Source organism: Microchirus variegatus (genome assembly GCF_963457635.1).
Source record: "Microchirus variegatus genome assembly, chromosome: 13".
Taxonomy (NCBI): Eukaryota; Metazoa; Chordata; class Actinopteri; order Pleuronectiformes; family Soleidae; genus Microchirus; species Microchirus variegatus.
The window spans coordinates 5,919,393-5,939,314 of NC_139814.1; the positions used below are offsets into that span (position 1 = coordinate 5,919,393).

The 19,922-nt window shown below is 40.5% G+C and overlaps 1 protein-coding gene across 1 annotated transcript in view; it reads left to right on the forward strand.

Moving 5' to 3' along the window:
- Nucleotides 1–19,922, forward strand: part of trps1 (trichorhinophalangeal syndrome I) — a gene marked incomplete at its 3' end in the record, with an annotated part of 91,039 nt that overhangs the window by 29,306 nt on the left and 41,811 nt on the right. The window contains exons 2-8 of the mRNA XM_083900194.1: nt 1,501–2,193; nt 3,145–3,260; nt 7,401–8,013; nt 8,405–8,619; nt 9,394–9,541; nt 10,480–10,720; nt 14,850–15,642. Coding sequence (XP_083756320.1) covers nt 1,501–2,193; nt 3,145–3,260; nt 7,401–8,013; nt 8,405–8,619; nt 9,394–9,541; nt 10,480–10,720; nt 14,850–15,642 — 2,819 coding nt within the window. The remainder of the gene's footprint in view (nt 1–1,500; nt 2,194–3,144; nt 3,261–7,400; nt 8,014–8,404; nt 8,620–9,393; nt 9,542–10,479; nt 10,721–14,849; nt 15,643–19,922) is intronic.

Sequence of the window (19,922 nt, forward strand, 5' to 3'; positions counted from 1 at the left end):
GTCCTTTGTTTTCGCAGTGTTTATGACTGATGACTGACAGACAGACAGCGCATGGGTCAATGAGTTGACTGTGTTTACGTCTGAATATGAACTGAACAACCACAAATAAGCACACGCTGGCGCGCGCGAACTCTCTCGCACACGCGCAGGAAAAAAACACACATGCAATATCGCTCTGTCACGACTGTTGTGACCGCAATTGTTCTCTTTTCAAACAAAGGAAAGATTATGGCTTAACATAAAACACATGCTCGGTTATTTGATGGGTCTGTATAGTGATTATAAGGGAGGCATGGGAGGGATGGTGGGAGAAGAGGAACGACGGAGGAATGGAGAGGGCAGAAACAGAAAGAAACATTTTAATGAAGGGAATTACTTAAATTATTGTCACAATTATTCCTGCATGCGAAATAGAGCAACAGATAATAAAAGTGACTGGAATGTGGAAGGAAAAGGCCTTGATAAGTGCCCTTTTTTTGTTTCATAGAGGTACATTGATTATGCATGAGCAAGGTGGCGAGGAGGACAAGGAAAGGGATGATGGGTTGAGGGAAAGGAATGGGAGATGTGTCAGGGGGTCAAAATAAAGTGAGATATGTAATAAGGAAAAAAAAGCAGAACGGAGTAAAATAAAGAGAAAAGAGGAAACCAAGGACAGGAGATGATGCTGATGGAGCACGAGAGACAGTGAGAGATGAGAAAAAGAAATTTTGGGAGCCAGAAAATGAATGAAAAGCTCTCAGAATGAGAAATTTGGAGTGCTGGGGGGATGAATTGCTGTCTACCGCCTCCCTCATCCATCTTTCTGATATGGGGTGTGAGGTTTGATGTGGTTGAGTGTTGGCCACTCTTCCCATCTCTCCCTCCTCCCTCTGTCTCCCCCATTTCTCCCTCACCCGCTGTCTACCACCCCCTCTCAGTCTCTCTGATATGGTTTGGGTTTTGATGTGGTCATGTGTTGAAGATTCTCACGGATGGTTTCCATAACGATAAAAAGATTCACTCCCTGGTTTGGAAAAAAAAAAGAAAAAAGGCAAAGAATTGCACTTAAGGATGCAACGAACATCCCAACACACACACACACGCCTAAAAGTCTCTCACAGCTAAGATGTTTCTGATTTGTTGGGGCTGTTTTTCTTTGACGAGGTTTGTGGTCGAAGATCGTCACAGATTTCAGCGTTCAAAGAACTTTGTAAATTGAATCAAAGCTATTCTGTACACACACACCATTATAAGAAAATTGTATTTGTGTGCATGTAATCTGCAGTATAATATTTCTGTCCCGCTGAGTCTGTGTATCTCTCAATGTCTTGATTTTAAGGGATTATGAAAATCTGCTTGATATTTTCACCCCACCCCCCCATCTATTTAAACAAGATATACTGTTTATATACACGTTTAAAAAAAAAAAAAAAAAAGTATTGGGTTAAAGATAATGTGAACATTCAAACAAGAAAGGGAAAATAAAACTTCTTCTGTGTCTCTCCACGTGCTTTTCAGAGATGGTGAGGAAGAAGAATCCCCCTATCCGCAGTGTCGGTGGTGAGGAGGAGGAGGAAGAAGAGGGGAGGAGGCCAGCAGGAGAAGAAGAAGAGGAGGGAGAGGAAGAGGGGAGAGTAGGAGCGGAGGCCGAACGAATAAACCGACCCTCTGAACCAGAGTCCTCCGACCGGGTCAGAGGAGATGAGGAGCCTGAGGAGGAGGGGGGAGAAAGTGAGTGCGTTTCGTCATCTGTCTCTCCCTCATCAGTCGGTGATCGCTACAGTAATGAGGAGCGAGGGGGGAGGAGAGGAGGAGGAGGAGGGCGGAGGACAAAGCAAGGAGATGCTGCGTTGACTGACAGACCCGAGAGCCAGTCGGAGCCTGAGGATGGGGAGAAGGGGTTAGAGGAGAGAGAGAGGAGCGATAGAGTCACCCCTCCTCTCCTCTCTGCTCCCCACCTCCTCCCCACACAGGAAGGAGGGGAGGAGTCGACAGCCGACACCCCTCCGCTTTCCTCCAGCCCCTCTCCAAAACTCCAGGACTTCAAGTGCAACGAGTGCGGTTATGGTTACTATGGCAACGACCCTGCTGACCTGGTGAAGCACTTTAGGAAGTATCACCTGGGTCTGCACAACCGCACACGGCAGGATGCTGCCCTCGACACACACATCCTGGCCCTCCACAACATGGCCCCCCAACACACACCTCTAGGTAACTGCAGCTCTCAGACTCATGCATTTGAGTTTATATTAGAATTACCGCTGTTTGCTGGACAGCATTTGTTTGTTTGTTTGTTTGTTTGTTTGAAAAATTTATCAGAGGACAAACCGCTTCAGATGCACCATCTTGTTTTCAAGGTTGTCCTCAAACTGAAAACATGAAAGTGAACCATCATTTAAGCAAACAAACAAGACTTAAATAAATACAGGTTAAAAACAAAATAAATAAAAAATAATAAGTAAACAATCTAACAACATAATGACATGAACAACACATTCACACAAGAGCTCTCAGATGTTACCAAGCACATCAGTAATTGTTGTTTTAAGACAAAAATACGAGAAGGAACAACAACAGGAAGATTGACAACAAAATAAACAATGAAGTCTTGTAATCATGAAAAGAAGTTAGAAAAAAACCTTTTAATTATGATGGGTAATGGAAGTAGAAACAGATAGGAGCCACCGAAAATGAACAGGTGCACAATGACAGTTAGGACTCCTCAAAACAAATGTACCTAATACTGTTATAAACTATCTTTAAGGATGAAAGGTGTGTGTCTGATGTATTTTGGTATATGATAATCATTATTGTGTAAAAAAAAAAAAAAGGGCTGCTGAATGATGTTTTATTATTTGGAGGGTGAATTATTAATAGACTGATATTTAACATATATATAATATATATAACAAGTTAAAGTTGTACAAAAAAAAGAGCTGTATCTGACATAGCTTATCAATCCCTGCATATCAAGTATGATCTTTACCCAGTTTGTGAAACAGCCACATGTTGATGTTGAATCCCCTCCTTCTTCACAGATGTCAGCTGCTCTTGGATTTGTTTTGGTTTTGTTTCCTTTGTTGCCTTTAGCAAACCTGAATACCCGCTCATGTGTTTACCTACTTCCACAAGTCTGAGCTCTCCTTGTCTTTCTGCTCCCAGACACACAGACCGGACAAGGGCAGAGGAACCAAGCCAAAGAGTATGGGAAGACGAGGCCAGATGTCCACAATCCACAGCATAGGGCGGTTATGATGAATGGCACATATGACGTACAGGTAAGTGTTAACACTTCAACAGTTCCCAAAGTTCATAAATGTGATATTTTGCAACTTTTATTTATTATTTTAGTTATTTTCTGTGACACAATAACATTTGTGGAAATGTAAATAGTTTCTGTATCATTATAACGCATTTATGTAGCTGTTAGCAGGTGCTAGCTGGTGTTAGCAGGTTTTTAGTAGCTGTTAGCAGAAGTTAGTTAGTGTTAGCAGGTTTTGGCAAAAGTTAGTGTTGGCAGGTTTTGGTAGCTTTTAGCAGGTGTTAGCAAAAGTTAGTTAACGTTAGGAGGTTTTACTAGCTGTTAGCAGGTTTCAGTGGGTGTTAGCAGAAGTTAGTGTTAGCAGGTTTTAGCGGGTGCTAGCAGATGTTAGGTAGTGTTAACAGGGTTTAGTAGCTGTTAACAGGGTTTAGTAGCTGTTAACAGGTATTAGCATGTTTGTTTAACCAGTGAGAAATAACTCATTTTTAAATATGAATCTAAACTCTAAACTAACACCATATAGCCTACATTGCAATACATTAAACAAATAAAATGGACCTAAACATGACAGAGCAGTAGTAGTGCCACCTTGATAATCCTTATGATAAAAAACCAGCAGGGTTTAAAGTTACACAAAGCATTTTGTGGTTAGACAGTGTTGGAAGGAAATATTTTGAGAGGTGAAACAAAGGCTTGCCACTTCACCAAAGCTGTTGTTTAGTTTCTGCGAGTAAAAAGAGCTGGATGGAAATCTAAGAGGTCATAAATTCTGCACTAGTTATGTGTTGAAGCTGCAACCTTTTTAAAATCTGGTTAAAAATGTAATTCCGGGGCCTTCGGAACAAAACAAAACACTGATCAAACGGCATTATTCACTCTGATAGAAGTTACTACAGTTTTATGAAGAAGGCAGTGCAGGTCATTTTGTGGTATTGTTATTTATTTATTTTACATAGTAGACCTAGGTGACATGTATAAATGTGAATGCAAATAAATATCTATCAGAAATAATTAACTCTACTGTCACATAACAACATGTAGTATACAACAAGCTAATCTCTCATATTAATACTTAACTAGTAAAGGTTTTATAGGAAGTGAGGTGTCTAGTACATATATATACAGTAAATTCAGTCCAGAGGGAAATGGACACAGACTCATTTTAAATCAAGAGGTCAGTTTTGTCTACTTTATGATGTCACAACCAAAGAAAAATAACAATACAACACCAAAGAGTCGGTCTGTGGCTGAGCTAGCATGCTAAAAGGCAAGAAAATATCATTGTACATTATATCTATTCAAATGTTATTGTAAGTATAGGTAATATCTACCAGATTGTTCAGGTTATGATATTTAGTCAAATCAAAAGCTATAGACTTTGGTTGGAACAAAAATTTAACTTGCTCCATGTGGAATTGCTTTCTGTTCCTTTTGAAGTAGACATGAAAAAAACAAAAAAAACAACTCAGACACAACTTAATAAATCACAGCTATGTTTACTTCGAATGTAAACCTGGTTAATCACATACATTATAATGCTTATTTCAATGCCAGCTTTCAACATATACATTCAAGCAGGCAGCACTGTGAGAAGTTCTTACATTTATTTGTGTGTGTGTGTGTGTGTGTGTGTGTGTGTGTGTGTGTGTGTGTGTGTGCGCGTGTGCGCGCGTGTGTGCAGGATGTATTTTCATAGTTGAACAGCTTGACTTCAAGTTTTCAGGAACATTAGACTTTTGTCTGAAAAGCTTTAAGCAAAAATGATGGAATAAATGCACATATGTATATGTGTGTGAGGGAAAATAGTGGAGGAGTTTCATTTCATTTATACCAGCAGTCTGTAATGGCTGTAATCACGTAATGGACATAGAAACACACATACACACACACGCCGAGTCAGAAATAGAAAATCCAGTGGGCTTAAGTCGTCATTATGATGAAAAAGTGAAAGTATAAAAAAAAAAAAAAAAGAAATCGAATGAAAGGGGTCTCTATTCTCTGCATCCCTCACTCACTTCTTCTCTCTCCCGCCCACGTTTGGAAAATTCCATGTTGTCATTTGCTGAGACGGGGCAACATGTCAGCCAATGAGATCGCCAGTACACGGACACAGGGAGGAGAGGGATACTGAGACAAAAAGAGAGGGAGAGATGGAAAAGGAAATGAGAGAAGGAGCTGAAAGAAAGAAACAGACAGAGAAAAGCTTTGACACCAGTAGTTATAATCAGCTGTTATGCAGTGTCTCTCCTTCACCTTCTCCTCTGGCATGCCGTCTTTCCTTTGTTCCTCCTCCCTTACTTTAAGCCCTCTCTCACTCCAACTTCTCAATTTGCATTTCATCAATGTCTCACCCCCACCTTTCATTTTCCTCACCTCTATTACTCTGTCTCTTTTCTTTCTCTCTTTCTTCTCATCTCATATTCTCCTCTGTATCTTTCTGTCCATTCTGCTTTCTGAAATCACTTGGATGTTTGGCTCTTTTCTAATTGCCTGGGCAGGGACTGTGGGGTCATAATGATTGGATGATTTCTGTTGCGATGACAAACATTAATAGATTTCATCGAGCTTGTACCATCCTTATCTTTTATAGCCCCCCTTCACTGGATATTGCTGCCCTCACTCTTTTTAAGCATCCTAATTTCATTTTTATGTATTTATTTTTGTCTCTGCCGTGTCAAAGTTAAATGCCTGTGATTAGGCGATGGCTGTGAATGAATATATGTTTGTATTCAATGTCCTTAACGCAAAACAGTGAAAGGTTTAATTACTGAAGAAATATGAATGAAAAAAAAAATAAACATCTGGGTGAGAATAATCAATGAATTAATACATAATTAATAGAAGAATATATTATAAGAAAGACTGCCTTGGGATTTGGGACTGACCTCATTTGCGCTGTAAAAAAAGTTTTATCTAAATACTTAAAGCAGTCAAAGAAATCTAAAATGTAACTGCTTTGCTCAATTAAAATGTAGTTTCGGTCTATATTAGCAGATGGTCAGCACCAAACCACAGTTCTGTGAGAGAAAAATCCATGCTGTTCAGTAGTATGTGTCATTTTATTGCATGACTTGCAAGGCCGCCTGTTCACCTATATAGCTAGCAGCACACTATAATCACTTACAGCCTATTGGCTAATCTAATAAAAGGCAGACGAGTGTCAGGTTTTCTACTCAGTAATGCAAACTCCTGGCTTCATACAGCACATGTTACAGTCGAGCCTGGTAGACATATTAGAAATAGAATGGGTCATTGGATTTAGAGCAGCCTTTTAATTGTCTGCATTTACACAAAAAAAAAAATATGATGGATTGCATTTGCTGTGTGTAATAAGTACTAAAAGCAGCTGAGGCATCGTTTTCCAAATTTGCAGAAGTGCATCCCTGTCAGTGAAGGATTAAATGAGAATAAAATAATAAAAGTAACAGGCTCCTTCCAATTTTCTTTTAATTCAACATTCTTTGTGAAATGTGTGCCTGGCACTGTCCTGTAATAATGTGCCTCACAGATGTGTGCATTAATAAGCTAAGCTCATGTCAGACAACTATTGAATAACAGCAGCTGGTCGGTTTTATATCTGAAGTGTGTTTGGGTTTGATGCATCTTAAGTGAATCTTTCCAAGCCCCTTATCAAAACTGGGATTTACTTCCAGTATTTGCTGGGAAGTACAATTATAAATAAATACATACATAGATGCATAATTAACCCCATCAGCCAGGAGGGCAGACATTTTGAGAGTCTGTTTAATGAACTTAACTTGAAGCTGCAGCCCAAAATATAACATTTGCACAGATAACTTGTTTTTAAGCCATAATTCTTCACAAGCTTCTTGGTAAATGTTCTTTGTGTTGATGAAAGGTGCCAATGTGTTGGTCTCTTTCCTTTTACCTTCCCAATTTGGCTGTATAAAGTCAACCTCAGCGTTTTAGTTGAAGGGACAGTGAAATGTTCACAAGCTACTGCAAACAGTATCAGTCACCAATGAGACATTCAGAATCAGCTAAACCTGCGACCTTAACTCCACTTTGCTCTTTGCTTTGTAAGATAAAAGGTTTTATGGGAGATTTGTAAGCTCCAGAGGCTAACACATCAATATATAATGTCTGCTGTAAAGGTCAAAAACATGTACAATTGGTATCCTTCTCTTATCAACAGGTGACTGTGGGTGGCACGTTAATTGGGATTGGCCGGAAGACTTCTGATTGCCAGGGGAACACTAAGTACTTTCGCTGCAAATTCTGCAACTTCACGTACATGGGCAGCAATTCTTTAGAACTTGAACAGCACTTCCTGTCCTCACATCCAAATAAAGTCAAAACTCCACCAACCACACCCCTGCTAGCAACGAACAACCTGGCAAAGCACGAGAACCAGGCAACGGGGAGGAGTCCGATCATAGACGGGGCAGAGCGAGTGGCTGTAAGAGCGGAAGACGATTCCTTGGTCGGCTACTCCATCCCAGTTAGGGTGTCGTCAGACTCGTCAAGCTGGACAGGGGAGCCGGGTCGAGGCTCTCTACAAGCTTACTATTGGTGTAAATTCTGTAGCTGGAGTTGTGAGTGGTCGGGGGGCTCAGCAAAGCTTTTGGAGCACTATGAACAAAGACACAGAATGAGCACGGGAGGAGCTATGAGCCCCAGCAACTCTAATCCTGGGGTGTTGGACAGAGAGAGGGAAAGAGGAGGGAGAAGAGAAGACGGCGAAAGAGATCACATGGTATCCAAAAGCCGCAAAGATCTATCATCAAACCCTTCCAGCACCAGCCAAGGTAATAAAATAAGAAGAAAGTACAGTGAAATGTGATGAACCGCTCTAAGTGATATTCAGTAGAAGGTAGCTACATTTATGGAGCACAAGATTAATGATGAATATGTAATACACAATTATTACTTCTAATATTATGATGCTACTCAACATGGCTCTTCTTTGAGACCCTGTGGCCTCTACTTATTCATTTTTACAAGTGTTGTCATACACTTTGAGTCTATCCTGTGTGTTCTTTCAAATGCTATGATTCTACCTCCCTCTCCTTGTTTTCTCCTATTGGACACCTTGATACAGTTGATCTTCCTTAAAAATTCTGACATATCCTTGTTTTCCTTCTCAAAGACCCTTTACTGTTTTATTTAACAGGCCTTTGCTCTGTTTTCTACTCTTAGGAGACACAAACTGCAGTGATCCGGAGGCGGTCGTGACCAGTTACAACTGTCAGTTGTGCGATTTTCGGTACTCAATGGCCCACAGTGCAGACGTGATTGTCGTAGCGCCGTTACTACTGCACTATCAGCACAACCACTCTATCCATCGATGCTGCATCCAGCACTGCATCTATTGTCCACAGGGGCTCTGTCAGCCACAGAAACACCTGGGAGAGGTGAGAATAATGAAATATTGAAATGTCTATTTGCGTAGTGTTTTTGGTATATGCTGGCACTTGGAACAAGAGAACTGTTTTGAAAGCTTAAGAAAGTAAAATATAATATGAACTAGTGTTAAAGTAATTGGTCCAATTTGCAGCCCAGTGAAATTTCCCTTGCTTACCTCCAATCCACCCGCCCTCACTCCCCAAACTCATTTGTTTCTACTGCCCATTTGTGTTGATGCAGCTCTTAAAAACAGCCAAACTTAAAGGTGGCATTGTTCATTTAATGATGTACAGTATGTTCATACTTCTGTGGCTGAATTCCACCTCTGTGATATCCCTCTGTGTACAGAAACAAACAAAAAAAAAGTGTTGCATCACAGCATCAAAGTGAGAGACACAAAAAGGAAGGAAATATTTGAAAGGCTTCACACATACGGTCAAAGTTATAATGAATTTTTTTTTTTTTAATGTATGGATGTACTGCAGGGCTGGGTTTCATATCAAGTTATGTTCCAAAGTGAAAGCTCAAACAGGTTAAATGTAGTTTTAAACCTTTTAATGGAAAAAAAAACCCAACAACAAACAATAAAAACACCTCAAACAGAAACGCAAATCTGAGGCAAACATTTCACAGCAGTTATGTTTGGTGTCTCAAATTGTGTTTGCACAGTGCATCAATACATGTTAAATCATTGTTTTTTTTATACAGCATTATTGTGATTGAATTATTGATGATTTGACTCATTGATGCATCAATCTCTTGTCTGATTGTCTAATCTATAGGTATCCCACCCCTTTGCTTGTCGGAAACCCACCTGCCCTAAATGCTGTACCAAGTTTCCTCAGTCCACCAAACAGCAGGAGACAGTTGGTTCGAAACCTGCCACCACGTCACCCAGCATGACCCCTCCTGCTCCCAGAGGTGACCCAGGTGGGAATTCTGCTTCCATGTTTCCCCTCTCTCAGACTTCAAAAATGCATGAAATGCTGAAAGGCTCTGAATAAATTAAATAAAATTATACTTAGGATAAAAAATGTAAACAATGGCTTACCAGTGCTGCTTACCCTTTACCCCAGCTTTGGTGTTTGATTCTTGTGGAGAAAAAGGAAAAAGACCTGCAATATCTGTTGCCATCCTCTCCTTCACCTACTGATTTGAGAGCTTTGTCTGGATGATGCAGGCTCAGTGTTGAATTTCCGAGTGATAAAAGACAATTTTGGCTTCTTTTTTTTTGGACCAGAGTATATCAAAAGATGCACTGAAAGCCATTACTGCATTCCAGTAAGTTGAGATATTGTGTCACTCTTGTTTGTGCTTGCATCTCAGATGTGTTTCTAAGCACAAAAGATGCTGCATAATATAATGGAAAATCTATTAGTTGAACCTGTGTGTACCTTATTATCCATTCCAATCTGAATGCCCTGTAACCCTATTTTCCCTTTTGTCACAAAAGGTTCTTTCTTTTTTTAAAAAAACAGGACACTGACATCACTCTAAACTAAAACACAAAGCAGTTCCAGGTGTCCATTATGTGGTCAATAGTCTGTATTTTTATAGCACTTTTTTTAGTCGTGATTAGCATTGAAAGCGCTGTACACTACAGTTTTTCACCCATTCACACAACACATTAACAATATGTGAATTGCTTTTTACATCACACACCACTGACACAAAGTTGACACAGCCACAGGACCAAAAGTTTAGTGGCTTGCACATAGAGACATGGACCAAAGCCTCAACCTTCTGTTAGAAGACGACTTTCTGTACACACTGATGCACAGCGGCTGGTCATTTCCTTATGTTTTCATACATCACGTCCATGTCTTCACTCCTTGCCCCCTGATCTGAACCGTTTTTCTTTCTCCTAGGAGTCACCCACTTGTGTGATCAGTGTGCGTTTGCCACCACCGACATTGATGTGTTGCTACAACACTATGAAACCTGCCACACCCTCATCAACCTGAGGGGGGCACCCCCACATGTCAAGGCTGAGGAAGATGTTGTGACTGACAAGGAAGGTGGGAGAGGAGCAGGGGGAGAGAGGGAGTACTCTTGTACCAAGTGTCACTTCATCACAGAAGTGGAAGAAGAGATTTTCAGACACTACAGGTGAGCGACGGGATAAGTATTATGATTTGATATTGTCTTTGGTTTTGTTTTTGTCTTGGAGGACTGTAGACATCAGAGGGTATCATAAGATATAAGACACATTGAAATCTGCCTTTTAGTGAATACAGCACAGTACTGACAGAGATAGGAATTCAGTTTATCATTGTGTCTGAAACCAGTGATTTTGTGTCAGGTGTTCACTGAGTGATTGAATGTGGCATCAAGTGACTTCATGGATGTGAATCAGTGTCATCCAAAGAGTCGATTTTCCAGTTAGAGTGACTGAATGCTCCACTAAGGGGATGACTGTGTGTGAAAATATTCCAGTCTCTTGTTGAGAAATGATATTAAAGTATAGCTGGTGTTTGGATTCAAACCCCAATAATTGTTTTTTTGTGCTCAGTTATCCAGGAAATGATGAGTGAGCTCACTAATTTTCAGCAGCGACCCATTATAATATAAGCACTCATTGGCTTCATACCTGGCAGCTTGTAGATTTAATAAAATCTATTGAGAGATCATTCTCTGGAACTCATTTTGGCCAGTTCGCTCGGGGATTTATGACATTACCAATTGCCATGTTGAGAATTGGGCATATTTTAGTTTGAAACTAATAGGAAAATGAGAATGTGCCTTTCAATTCATTGCGCACAAAAAGATTAGCACCAGGTCTTCTCACCTGCTGAATTTGCAAGAACATAATCCAGTCTTGAAATGAAATCTGGGTCATAAAAATGGGAGAAACTGCTTTAATTTAGAAACGATTGAAGAAATTGGCCTTTGCATCGCTGTAATGAAAAACTATGTATTATATTTTAGTACATAACGACATTTTATACAACTATAGCTAATGCTTTGTTGCTCTCATGCATCGATTTTGTCGTGACTGACAGATTGACAGGTAATTCATTCATCTTACTTGTCAGAAATGAGCACCTAGAATTCCCCACAATGCAAGACGCTCACAGTATACTTTCAGAGATTCAGTTTCCACCAGCAGTTAATTTAACTTTGAGTTTCTGCCCTCAAGCTGAAATGAGGAGCAGATGATATACTGAAGGTCTGGTAAACTCACTTCTCTCCAACTCAGCATCCCCAGATTGTCTCAGTTTCAAACATTTAGTTCTCCTTCTATGGATGCATTAGACTTTGCACAGCTCGTCCTTATACATTTTTGTTTTTTTGCAAATATGTACTATCACTTACTGAGGCCCGCAGGCAGGCCTTTTCCCTATGACTACTAAAAGTTTTTTTTTTTTACCAGTTCCCTCTTAAACAGACTCCATCTGTTTGTCAGTATAAAGCCAAACATTAACAGTCTGCAGAAAGGGTCTCGTTTTAAGTCTTAAAACATGTTTTGCACAGTTATTGCAAATGTATGTCCTTAAAATAACTCATAATCATGGTTGTACAGGCCTAAACGCTAGGAAAGGTCAAACAGCAGCCAGAATGCTGCTGCTCACACACACACACACACACATACACACATACACGTTCACTGGGGTTTCAGTGAAAGAGCCGCCAATGATAGAGAAAGTGCAAGTGACTTAGGGTGGGAAAGAGAGCGAGTGGTGGTGTGGGAAAGTTTGGGCTGTAGGAGATGGAGATACAGAAGTATTTTTTTTATATTGCTTGAGTTTACTGATTTATTGATCCACGCTAACAACACTGAAAACTGAATGGTGAAACACAACAGGGTGATAAAAGCAAAAGAAAAGAGGAGAGCAATAGCGGCGAAGGAGACAAAGTGATAGGGGAGGAGAGAGACAGGTGGGAGACGTCCTAAACAGAATCCAAATTTGAATCATGGAAATAATAAATAATATATAAATATGACAACCAAAGCTAACAGATTCCAAGGTGGTATATTATATATATGTATAACAAAAAAAAGACGGGGCCAATAATAAGTCTTAAAACAACAATAATTCACTAACATATAGCAAAGAGTTTTAGCCCATTTCTCTTCTTTAAAAAGATCCTAAAAATAAGTGTCCATATGTCTATTATATATATGTATACATATTTTTATATATATGTATTTGTATATATATTTATATATATATATATGTATGTATATATATATGTGTATGTATGTGTATATATATTTATATATATATATATGTGTGTTTGTATGTGTATATATATATATATATACACATACATATATACATATATGTATATATACACACACACGTGTATATACACATGTACAGTACTGTGCAAATGTCTTAGAACACCATTAGATTTGCTGTATTAGCAATGCTGTAATGATCACACGGTATAATTATTTCTCAATCACTTTATTGGAACACATTCAATCTATGCAGGACAAATGACACACACATGTTGTACCAGTTAAACTTGTTGAGAGCTTGTTAATATAGACAACCGACTTTCACTCCAAGTGCCAATGATCACAGAATTTAACAGACATGAAAACAACAAAGCTGTGTACATAGCTTTCTCGTAACTAGCCATAGATGTGAACGTGATTTTTATTTGCCTCAGTGCGTTGGCCCCTGTAACATGTCTGGTGGACTAACCCATGAAACAGCTGTATTTAAATATAAAGCATAAAAGTAGTGGATTCCAGCTGCCTCGACATTTTTCATGTTTTAATACAAAATGCATTTTCTTTGGAAGGAAAGAATCATATTACTCCAGTCTGTATGTGAGATAGATGCTGTTGTTGACAGCATTCGCAGGGGAGAGTAAGATTAGATCTGTACATGTGTAGAATGAAGGATATAAACTTCATTTGTCACGTTTCTCCCTCTCACTGATGACATATGAAGGAAGGGAGATCCATGTGTGGGCGCATGTATGTGTGATGCATCAATTGAAATGACAGGGAGAATGCCAATGTGTCCATGTTTAAGGCATTTGTGAAACACGGTTTGCACATAGATGACACACATTTGCACAAATAGTTTTATATAACTTTACTCCTCAAGGACAAGAGAGGAGGAGAATAGGCACATAATGACAAATGTCAGAAGGTGAGGGACACAGAGAAAATACCAAACACAAATACCACACAGATAAGAAAAGTGGTGTATTTAAACTTATTAGAATTGAAATCCCAACATTTTATGTCCATGTTTATCTCTGTGAGCACTTTTTGTTATCACTCAGAATCTAGTTTTATGTGACCTAAGCAAGTAGCACTATATCTTTCAGCAAATCACAGATAAATGCAGCAGCACAGTGTTATTCTGGCTGGGTACTGACAAAAGATGCAACCCTGAACTTTTCTAGACATTACGCACAGGATGGATGGATATGTCTAAATCACATCAGTACTTGCTAGCTCCATTGAGTAAGCAGATAAAAGGCTGAAGCCAGGTTGATGACTGACAGAATGAAAGTAGAATGTGATGGCATCATGGATATTTTAAACACAATATTTTCCTCTTGTTTTCGCCCTGTATTGAAACGTGTTGTGGCACGATTTTAAAGCAAAAGCATTTAAGTTCTTGGTGTAGATGCTTGATTGACTTGCCTGTATTTGTTCCACACAAGAAGCAGCAAAACTCTTTATTGTGTCAGTAAAAGTTGAGCTGCTGTGGACTGTTTACATTGCTGGTCACTGTGGGCCCTGCCAACAGGAAGTGGAGGTGGTTTTGTGATGCCTGAATTATTTTTCCTTTTTCAGATTCATTTACATTCCTCACAGTTTTGTCTTAATTCACTGTGATTTAGTGGAACACTGAGTCACTTTTTGGCTGCAGGCTCGGTGAAATAGTACCTGAGTGGTTGGAGGAATGCGGGCTGGAACTAATGCACTTTAAATTTAGTCAATTTGTGGAGTGGATTTTCTTCATAATGTGATCAATAAAGACCTTTTTTTTCTTTAAATACATGTCACTTGCAACCCATTAAAAGCTATTATGGATGAAGGCTTTTTACATTTTATATTGATGAACTGACTCAAGACTGGAAAAGGAAACAAAACAATATCTGATGTTAAGATTCACTGGTGTAACTAGTTAGTGAGACAAAGAGGGACAGTGTTTCCCTGTCTCATAGTGCGTTTCCATCCCATATCATGTTTCAACACAATTATCCTCTGGTATTTCATTTAATTAATGTATATAATCCACTAAGTGCTATTTTCTCTCCACAGGCGTGTCCATGCATGCTGCCGTTGTCGGCGCTGTGACTTCACGGCTCCTGATTCATCGGCCCTCCTCGACCATTTTAACTCTGTCCACTGTCACGACTCCTCTCCCTCATTAAGCTCAGTGACAACAACCTCCTTGCCCACCTCTCTGACAACTTCACTGACGCCTTCTTTAACACTCTCAGCCAATGGCTGCTCAGCTCCCTCTACCTTAGCCATTAAAGAAGAGAGCAAGGGGGATCTTCGTCTCCTGTACTCCCTGGCACCGCCGGAGGGACGGTTGGCAGAAGGCGGCAGAGAAGAGGCAGGAGGGGTGGTAAAGAGTGAGGGAGTTGAGGAGAAAGAAAGAGAGCGGGAGAAAGGCTGGGTGCTTGGGGAGATGAGAGGAATGGGTGAGAGAGGAGGTGAGCAGGCCCATGGTTTACTCTGGGTGCCCAAGGAGCGAATGGGCCCAGAAAGAGGAATAGACAGAGGAACAGGAGGTGGGAGCCCCTCTCTTTTCCCCTCCCCTCTCCCATTGTCTTTCGTTGCAGCCAATCATGAGGCCTCACAGCAGAAGAGAGGCGTGGCTTCACCGAGCATGGTTTACCTGGGAGACACCAAGCCATTTTTGGGAGATACCAAGTCGTTTTTGGGAGATGCCAAACTGTATGGAGGAGGAAGGTCCGCAGGAGGAGGAGGTGCTGCAGGCGGAGGGGAGAAGCAGAGCCCGATGCCCACTCAGCAATATACAGGAAGTGGTGGAGGACAGGAAGGGAAAGGAGCTGCTAAAGAAGAGTCTCAGTCTCTACTAAGGGTAAGGTGGAACATGTGTACACCCTCCTAGCATCTTCTTTTTTTATAGTCCCTCTCTCACAGTCTTTCTCTCTTTAAGCCAAATCTTCCTCTTTCCTCTAATTTTCTCCTGAGTTTCAGCTTTTAAATCCGACTGAATGCCTTTGAACTTAGAACCTACCTGCTGAGAGCAGTAATTTTCAAAGAAATGCTATTAATACCCCTTCATCTGCAGCCCCTTTGAATCACTTACAGGACAAGGATCATATGCACGCCACATGTTGCGAGTAGTTACAATAACATCTGTAATTACTCCATCATATTTCCAGCACTTAATGTAGCTTTCTGTTGGCCAACAAAGTGTTTACAAATGTCCCCACATGTTCATATGTCTCCATATCTGTTTGACCATTTGTCCATGTGTGAATGATTCCATGATATAATGTTCTTTGTCATAACTTGTGTTCACTTTTTAACTCGCATCACAGAGAGAATGAACTGCCTGTTGCTTTGGCGACCGAGAGGAGAAACTGACGGTTCCCATGGCTACTTCCTGTCAGTCAGTTCCCTCACCCTACTTTGTGGCCCACAATGCTTTTCACTTCCCAGTGATGTCATAGACTGGAAGGGAACAGACTGCGGTTTGCCAGCACCGCAGAGCTTATTGGCTATGATCACATTAGATCAGAATAGACTGGACTGTGTTTTGTGTATGTGTGTATGTATGTGTGTGTGTGTGTTGTCAGGGCACTGACATGGGTGTATGAAAGTGGTAGTATTAAGTGTGAGAGAGTGGTGTTCGTGGTGAATGCGTATGCACATATCAGTGCGTAAGCTGTGTGTACGGTGTCTTTGAACAAGTTGTGGGCTGGCCTATTGCTCTTGTGTGTGTGTGTGCGTGCATATGCGTGAGTGTGTGAGGTGTTGGCAGTAACTTGGCAGACGGTGCAGGGTGGAGCAGTAAGAGTTGTACTCATTATCATGGGTGGGGCTGTGTGTGTCTGAGAGAGAGAGAAAGAGAGAGAGTGAGACAGACAGACGGACTGCATGCGTGAGAGAGGGAGGAAAATTAAGATGAAAATAGGGTCAGATAGAGATAAAAGTGTGTAGCAAAAACGTTACTCCCGAACACACAGTGCTTCTTTTATATCTCTTTAATGAAATATGTTTTTGCTGGAATAAATCAATACATTGTTACATTTCTTTCAGTGTACTATTTAACTAATGAGAGATACAATATGATAAGTCTACCGGGGAAGACACCCAACACCAAGTTGATCCCGGTAGCTGTGTCAGCAGTGTGTGAATGGGTATGACAGATATGCCATAGAAAATGCACTGCATAGATTCACTATATGATACATACACTGTAAGATCTAGCCAAACCTACACACCCTGTATACACTCTTTATGCTAAACTAGGCTAAACATATACCAACTACACAAAAGGGATGTTATACCTATCTTCTTCTATTTATTTACAGTCTGATAGAATGAAAAATATATCATCCCATTGTTTTCACCAGCAAACAGCATTTTTATTGCTGTACGCATAGATAGATAGATAGATAGATAGATAGATAGATAGATAGATAGATAGATAGATAGATAGATAGATAGATAGATAGATAGATAGATAGATAGATAGATAGATAGATAGATAGATAGATAGATAGATAGTCTCTGTTGAGTGTCAAGCCTACTTCCTCTCTGTCCTGCCCCTCTGTCCCCTCCCACCGATTATGTACTTGTACTCATTGGCTCGGGAGACAAAGGAGTTTTTCACTCCGTTTGTGTTGCTCCTTGGGAGGAGCAGTCTGTCACTGAACAAGCTTCTCTGGTTACTGATGACATTGTGCAGAGGATGCCTGGCATTTGCTCACTGTCATCTTTTCTGCCACTTTAACCAGAGTTGAGCCTGGAGGAGTCCTCTTTTGATGTGCTGCCACCCCAACGCAGCATAAAGTAGAAGGGGAGTACTACAGTTTGTCATGTAGTACCAGGCGAAGGTACCTGTAGCTACCTGCAGTCTTAATATCAACCTCCTCACTCTGAACTGGTCGGGGGTGGTGCAAAGTCTTTGATTAGCTGATAGCCCTCACCAGACTCATGTACTCCTCCTGATTTCCTTGATGTACCCCATGATGGATGTGTCATCGGAGAACTTGTGAATGAGACATGACTCGTCACATTGTCATAGACATATTAAAAATTGGCTGCACATCCAAAACATTTGCATATGTTGACACCTACTTTCGTGTAAACAATGTTATAGCGTCTGCTTTTGAGTACATCAGGCCCTTAATTGTTTTAGGTGTAAAGGTGAGGACAGAAGAACAAGGGGGCGGCTGGGGAAGAAGAGACAAACTATTTATTAGAGACAAGGAACTGAACATGAGTCATTACTTTAATAGCTTCATACAATATGGCCTTTGCTGCTATCTTTCTCCCTCCTCTCAGAACAATATTTATTCCCAGTTTCTATGGCATGCACTTTAACATCACACGCGAACACCAAATACACGTCAGGGGACACACACTCACGGTGGCTGACTCATCACTAGGCAGAGGCAGGGAAGGGCATTGATGCAAAGATCATCGGAAATAGCTAGTGCACACACATTTTGGTCCAATTTAAATTTGGCCTTTGACGTAACAGGGCAGAGTCTGAATTATAAAAGGTGTATCCGCCCAAAATACAAAATGACTTTTTTGTAAGTGAGTAGTATTAAGGGAGAGCTACAGAGAGAGGGTTCAGGAGTAAGAGCAATGATGAGAGGATGTTGGGAGAGGCTTAGCGGGGAGGAGGGAAAGGATTAAAAAGTGACAAAAGTAGAAACAAATGGTCGGAGTCGTATTTCATCTGAGCATCCGTTTGCGTTTTTTTCTTTCAGCAGTGTCTGAGCGTGCTGCTCTGCTTCTTGTGTGTTTCCCTCAACCTCACTTGTTCTCTCTATTCTCCTCTGCATCGATCTGTCTCTCTCCTTTCCATTCTTTTTCTTTCATTTCCGTTCTTTTCTTCAAAGGACAACTCACCTGATACACAGGGATCGATAAACACCTAACACACAACAGAGCTTTCAGGTGCGCACACACACACACATACACACAGAGACTCTACGTTCTTAGTATTCTGCTATACGACGCTGTTTGCTGCTTAGTGAGGAGAGAATATTTTCTTTTGAAAGGCCTGATCTACGTATAATTGCTGCACTGTGCTGCCTTGTTGAGACAGTGCTCTATTGGATTTGTTTTTATAGAGATTTATTACGATGAAAGGCATTTTCTCAGTCTGAAATTCTCTTCTTTGGCCATTTGACTGACTGCATGAGACAAGGATGGAAAGCCTATGAGGTTTAGAGATGAAATTAAAGTAAAAGCTTGGTTGACGTTTCAGTTTATAAATGGAATGAGACAGGCTTTGAGTAATGGTGGTTTTTCAAATTAAGCGGGGCTGAGAAGGGTCCACCTCTGAGCCAAACATATGTGAACACATGTGAATGTAACCCAACGTATGAATCGACCCTGAAATTTAGCTCATCTAATAAATCCCAGACTGGTTTCAAAGGGAACTTCACCTCAAGGACAGCAGAGAAGAGTAGATAAATGGACGCTTGCAGGGAGAGGAAGAAATTGTCGATTTGACCTTACAAACGTAATATGATTGTCTTCATCTTATGTGGTCATAATGCACTGCTGAAATGTGAACCTCCAGGGTTTAAAAGCCCCACGCATGACATTCAATGCCATTTCAGTCGGAAGACAGACAGACAGAGAAAACAGAGACAGACTGAGAGTGATAAACGAGAATGTGTGCTTTCAGCAGATCAGAGAAGAGTTTCATTAAAGTCTCTCGTGTTTACATTTCTGCCAAACTGAGCTAATTATGTTTAAAAGACACACATGCAAAACACACACACACCAACTGTATTTCCATATTTCCATAAAGTTCTCATTACTTTGTGTCACATTTTCAGTCTTTCCCTGTGTGCATCCATGTGTGTCAGTCCACATGTGCATCTGTGTGACTGTGCGCGCAGTTTAGCATGATGTGTCTTCATTTGCATTCTGTCAGAGTGTGAGAGTGAGTGTGTTTCGTAAGGAAATTAAAGCATGAATCGAACTTATTTACTGTGCAGATAATTAATAAAGAAACCACTTTATATCCTCCACAGGAAATGATGGCGCTTACGTTTCTCTCAGTGTGTGCGTGTGTGTCACTTGGAGTTTTTTAAATGAGCTACATGTATGTATTTTACAGTCACCAGTTGGCTTAGCATTAACAGCTGTCTATGTTTATGT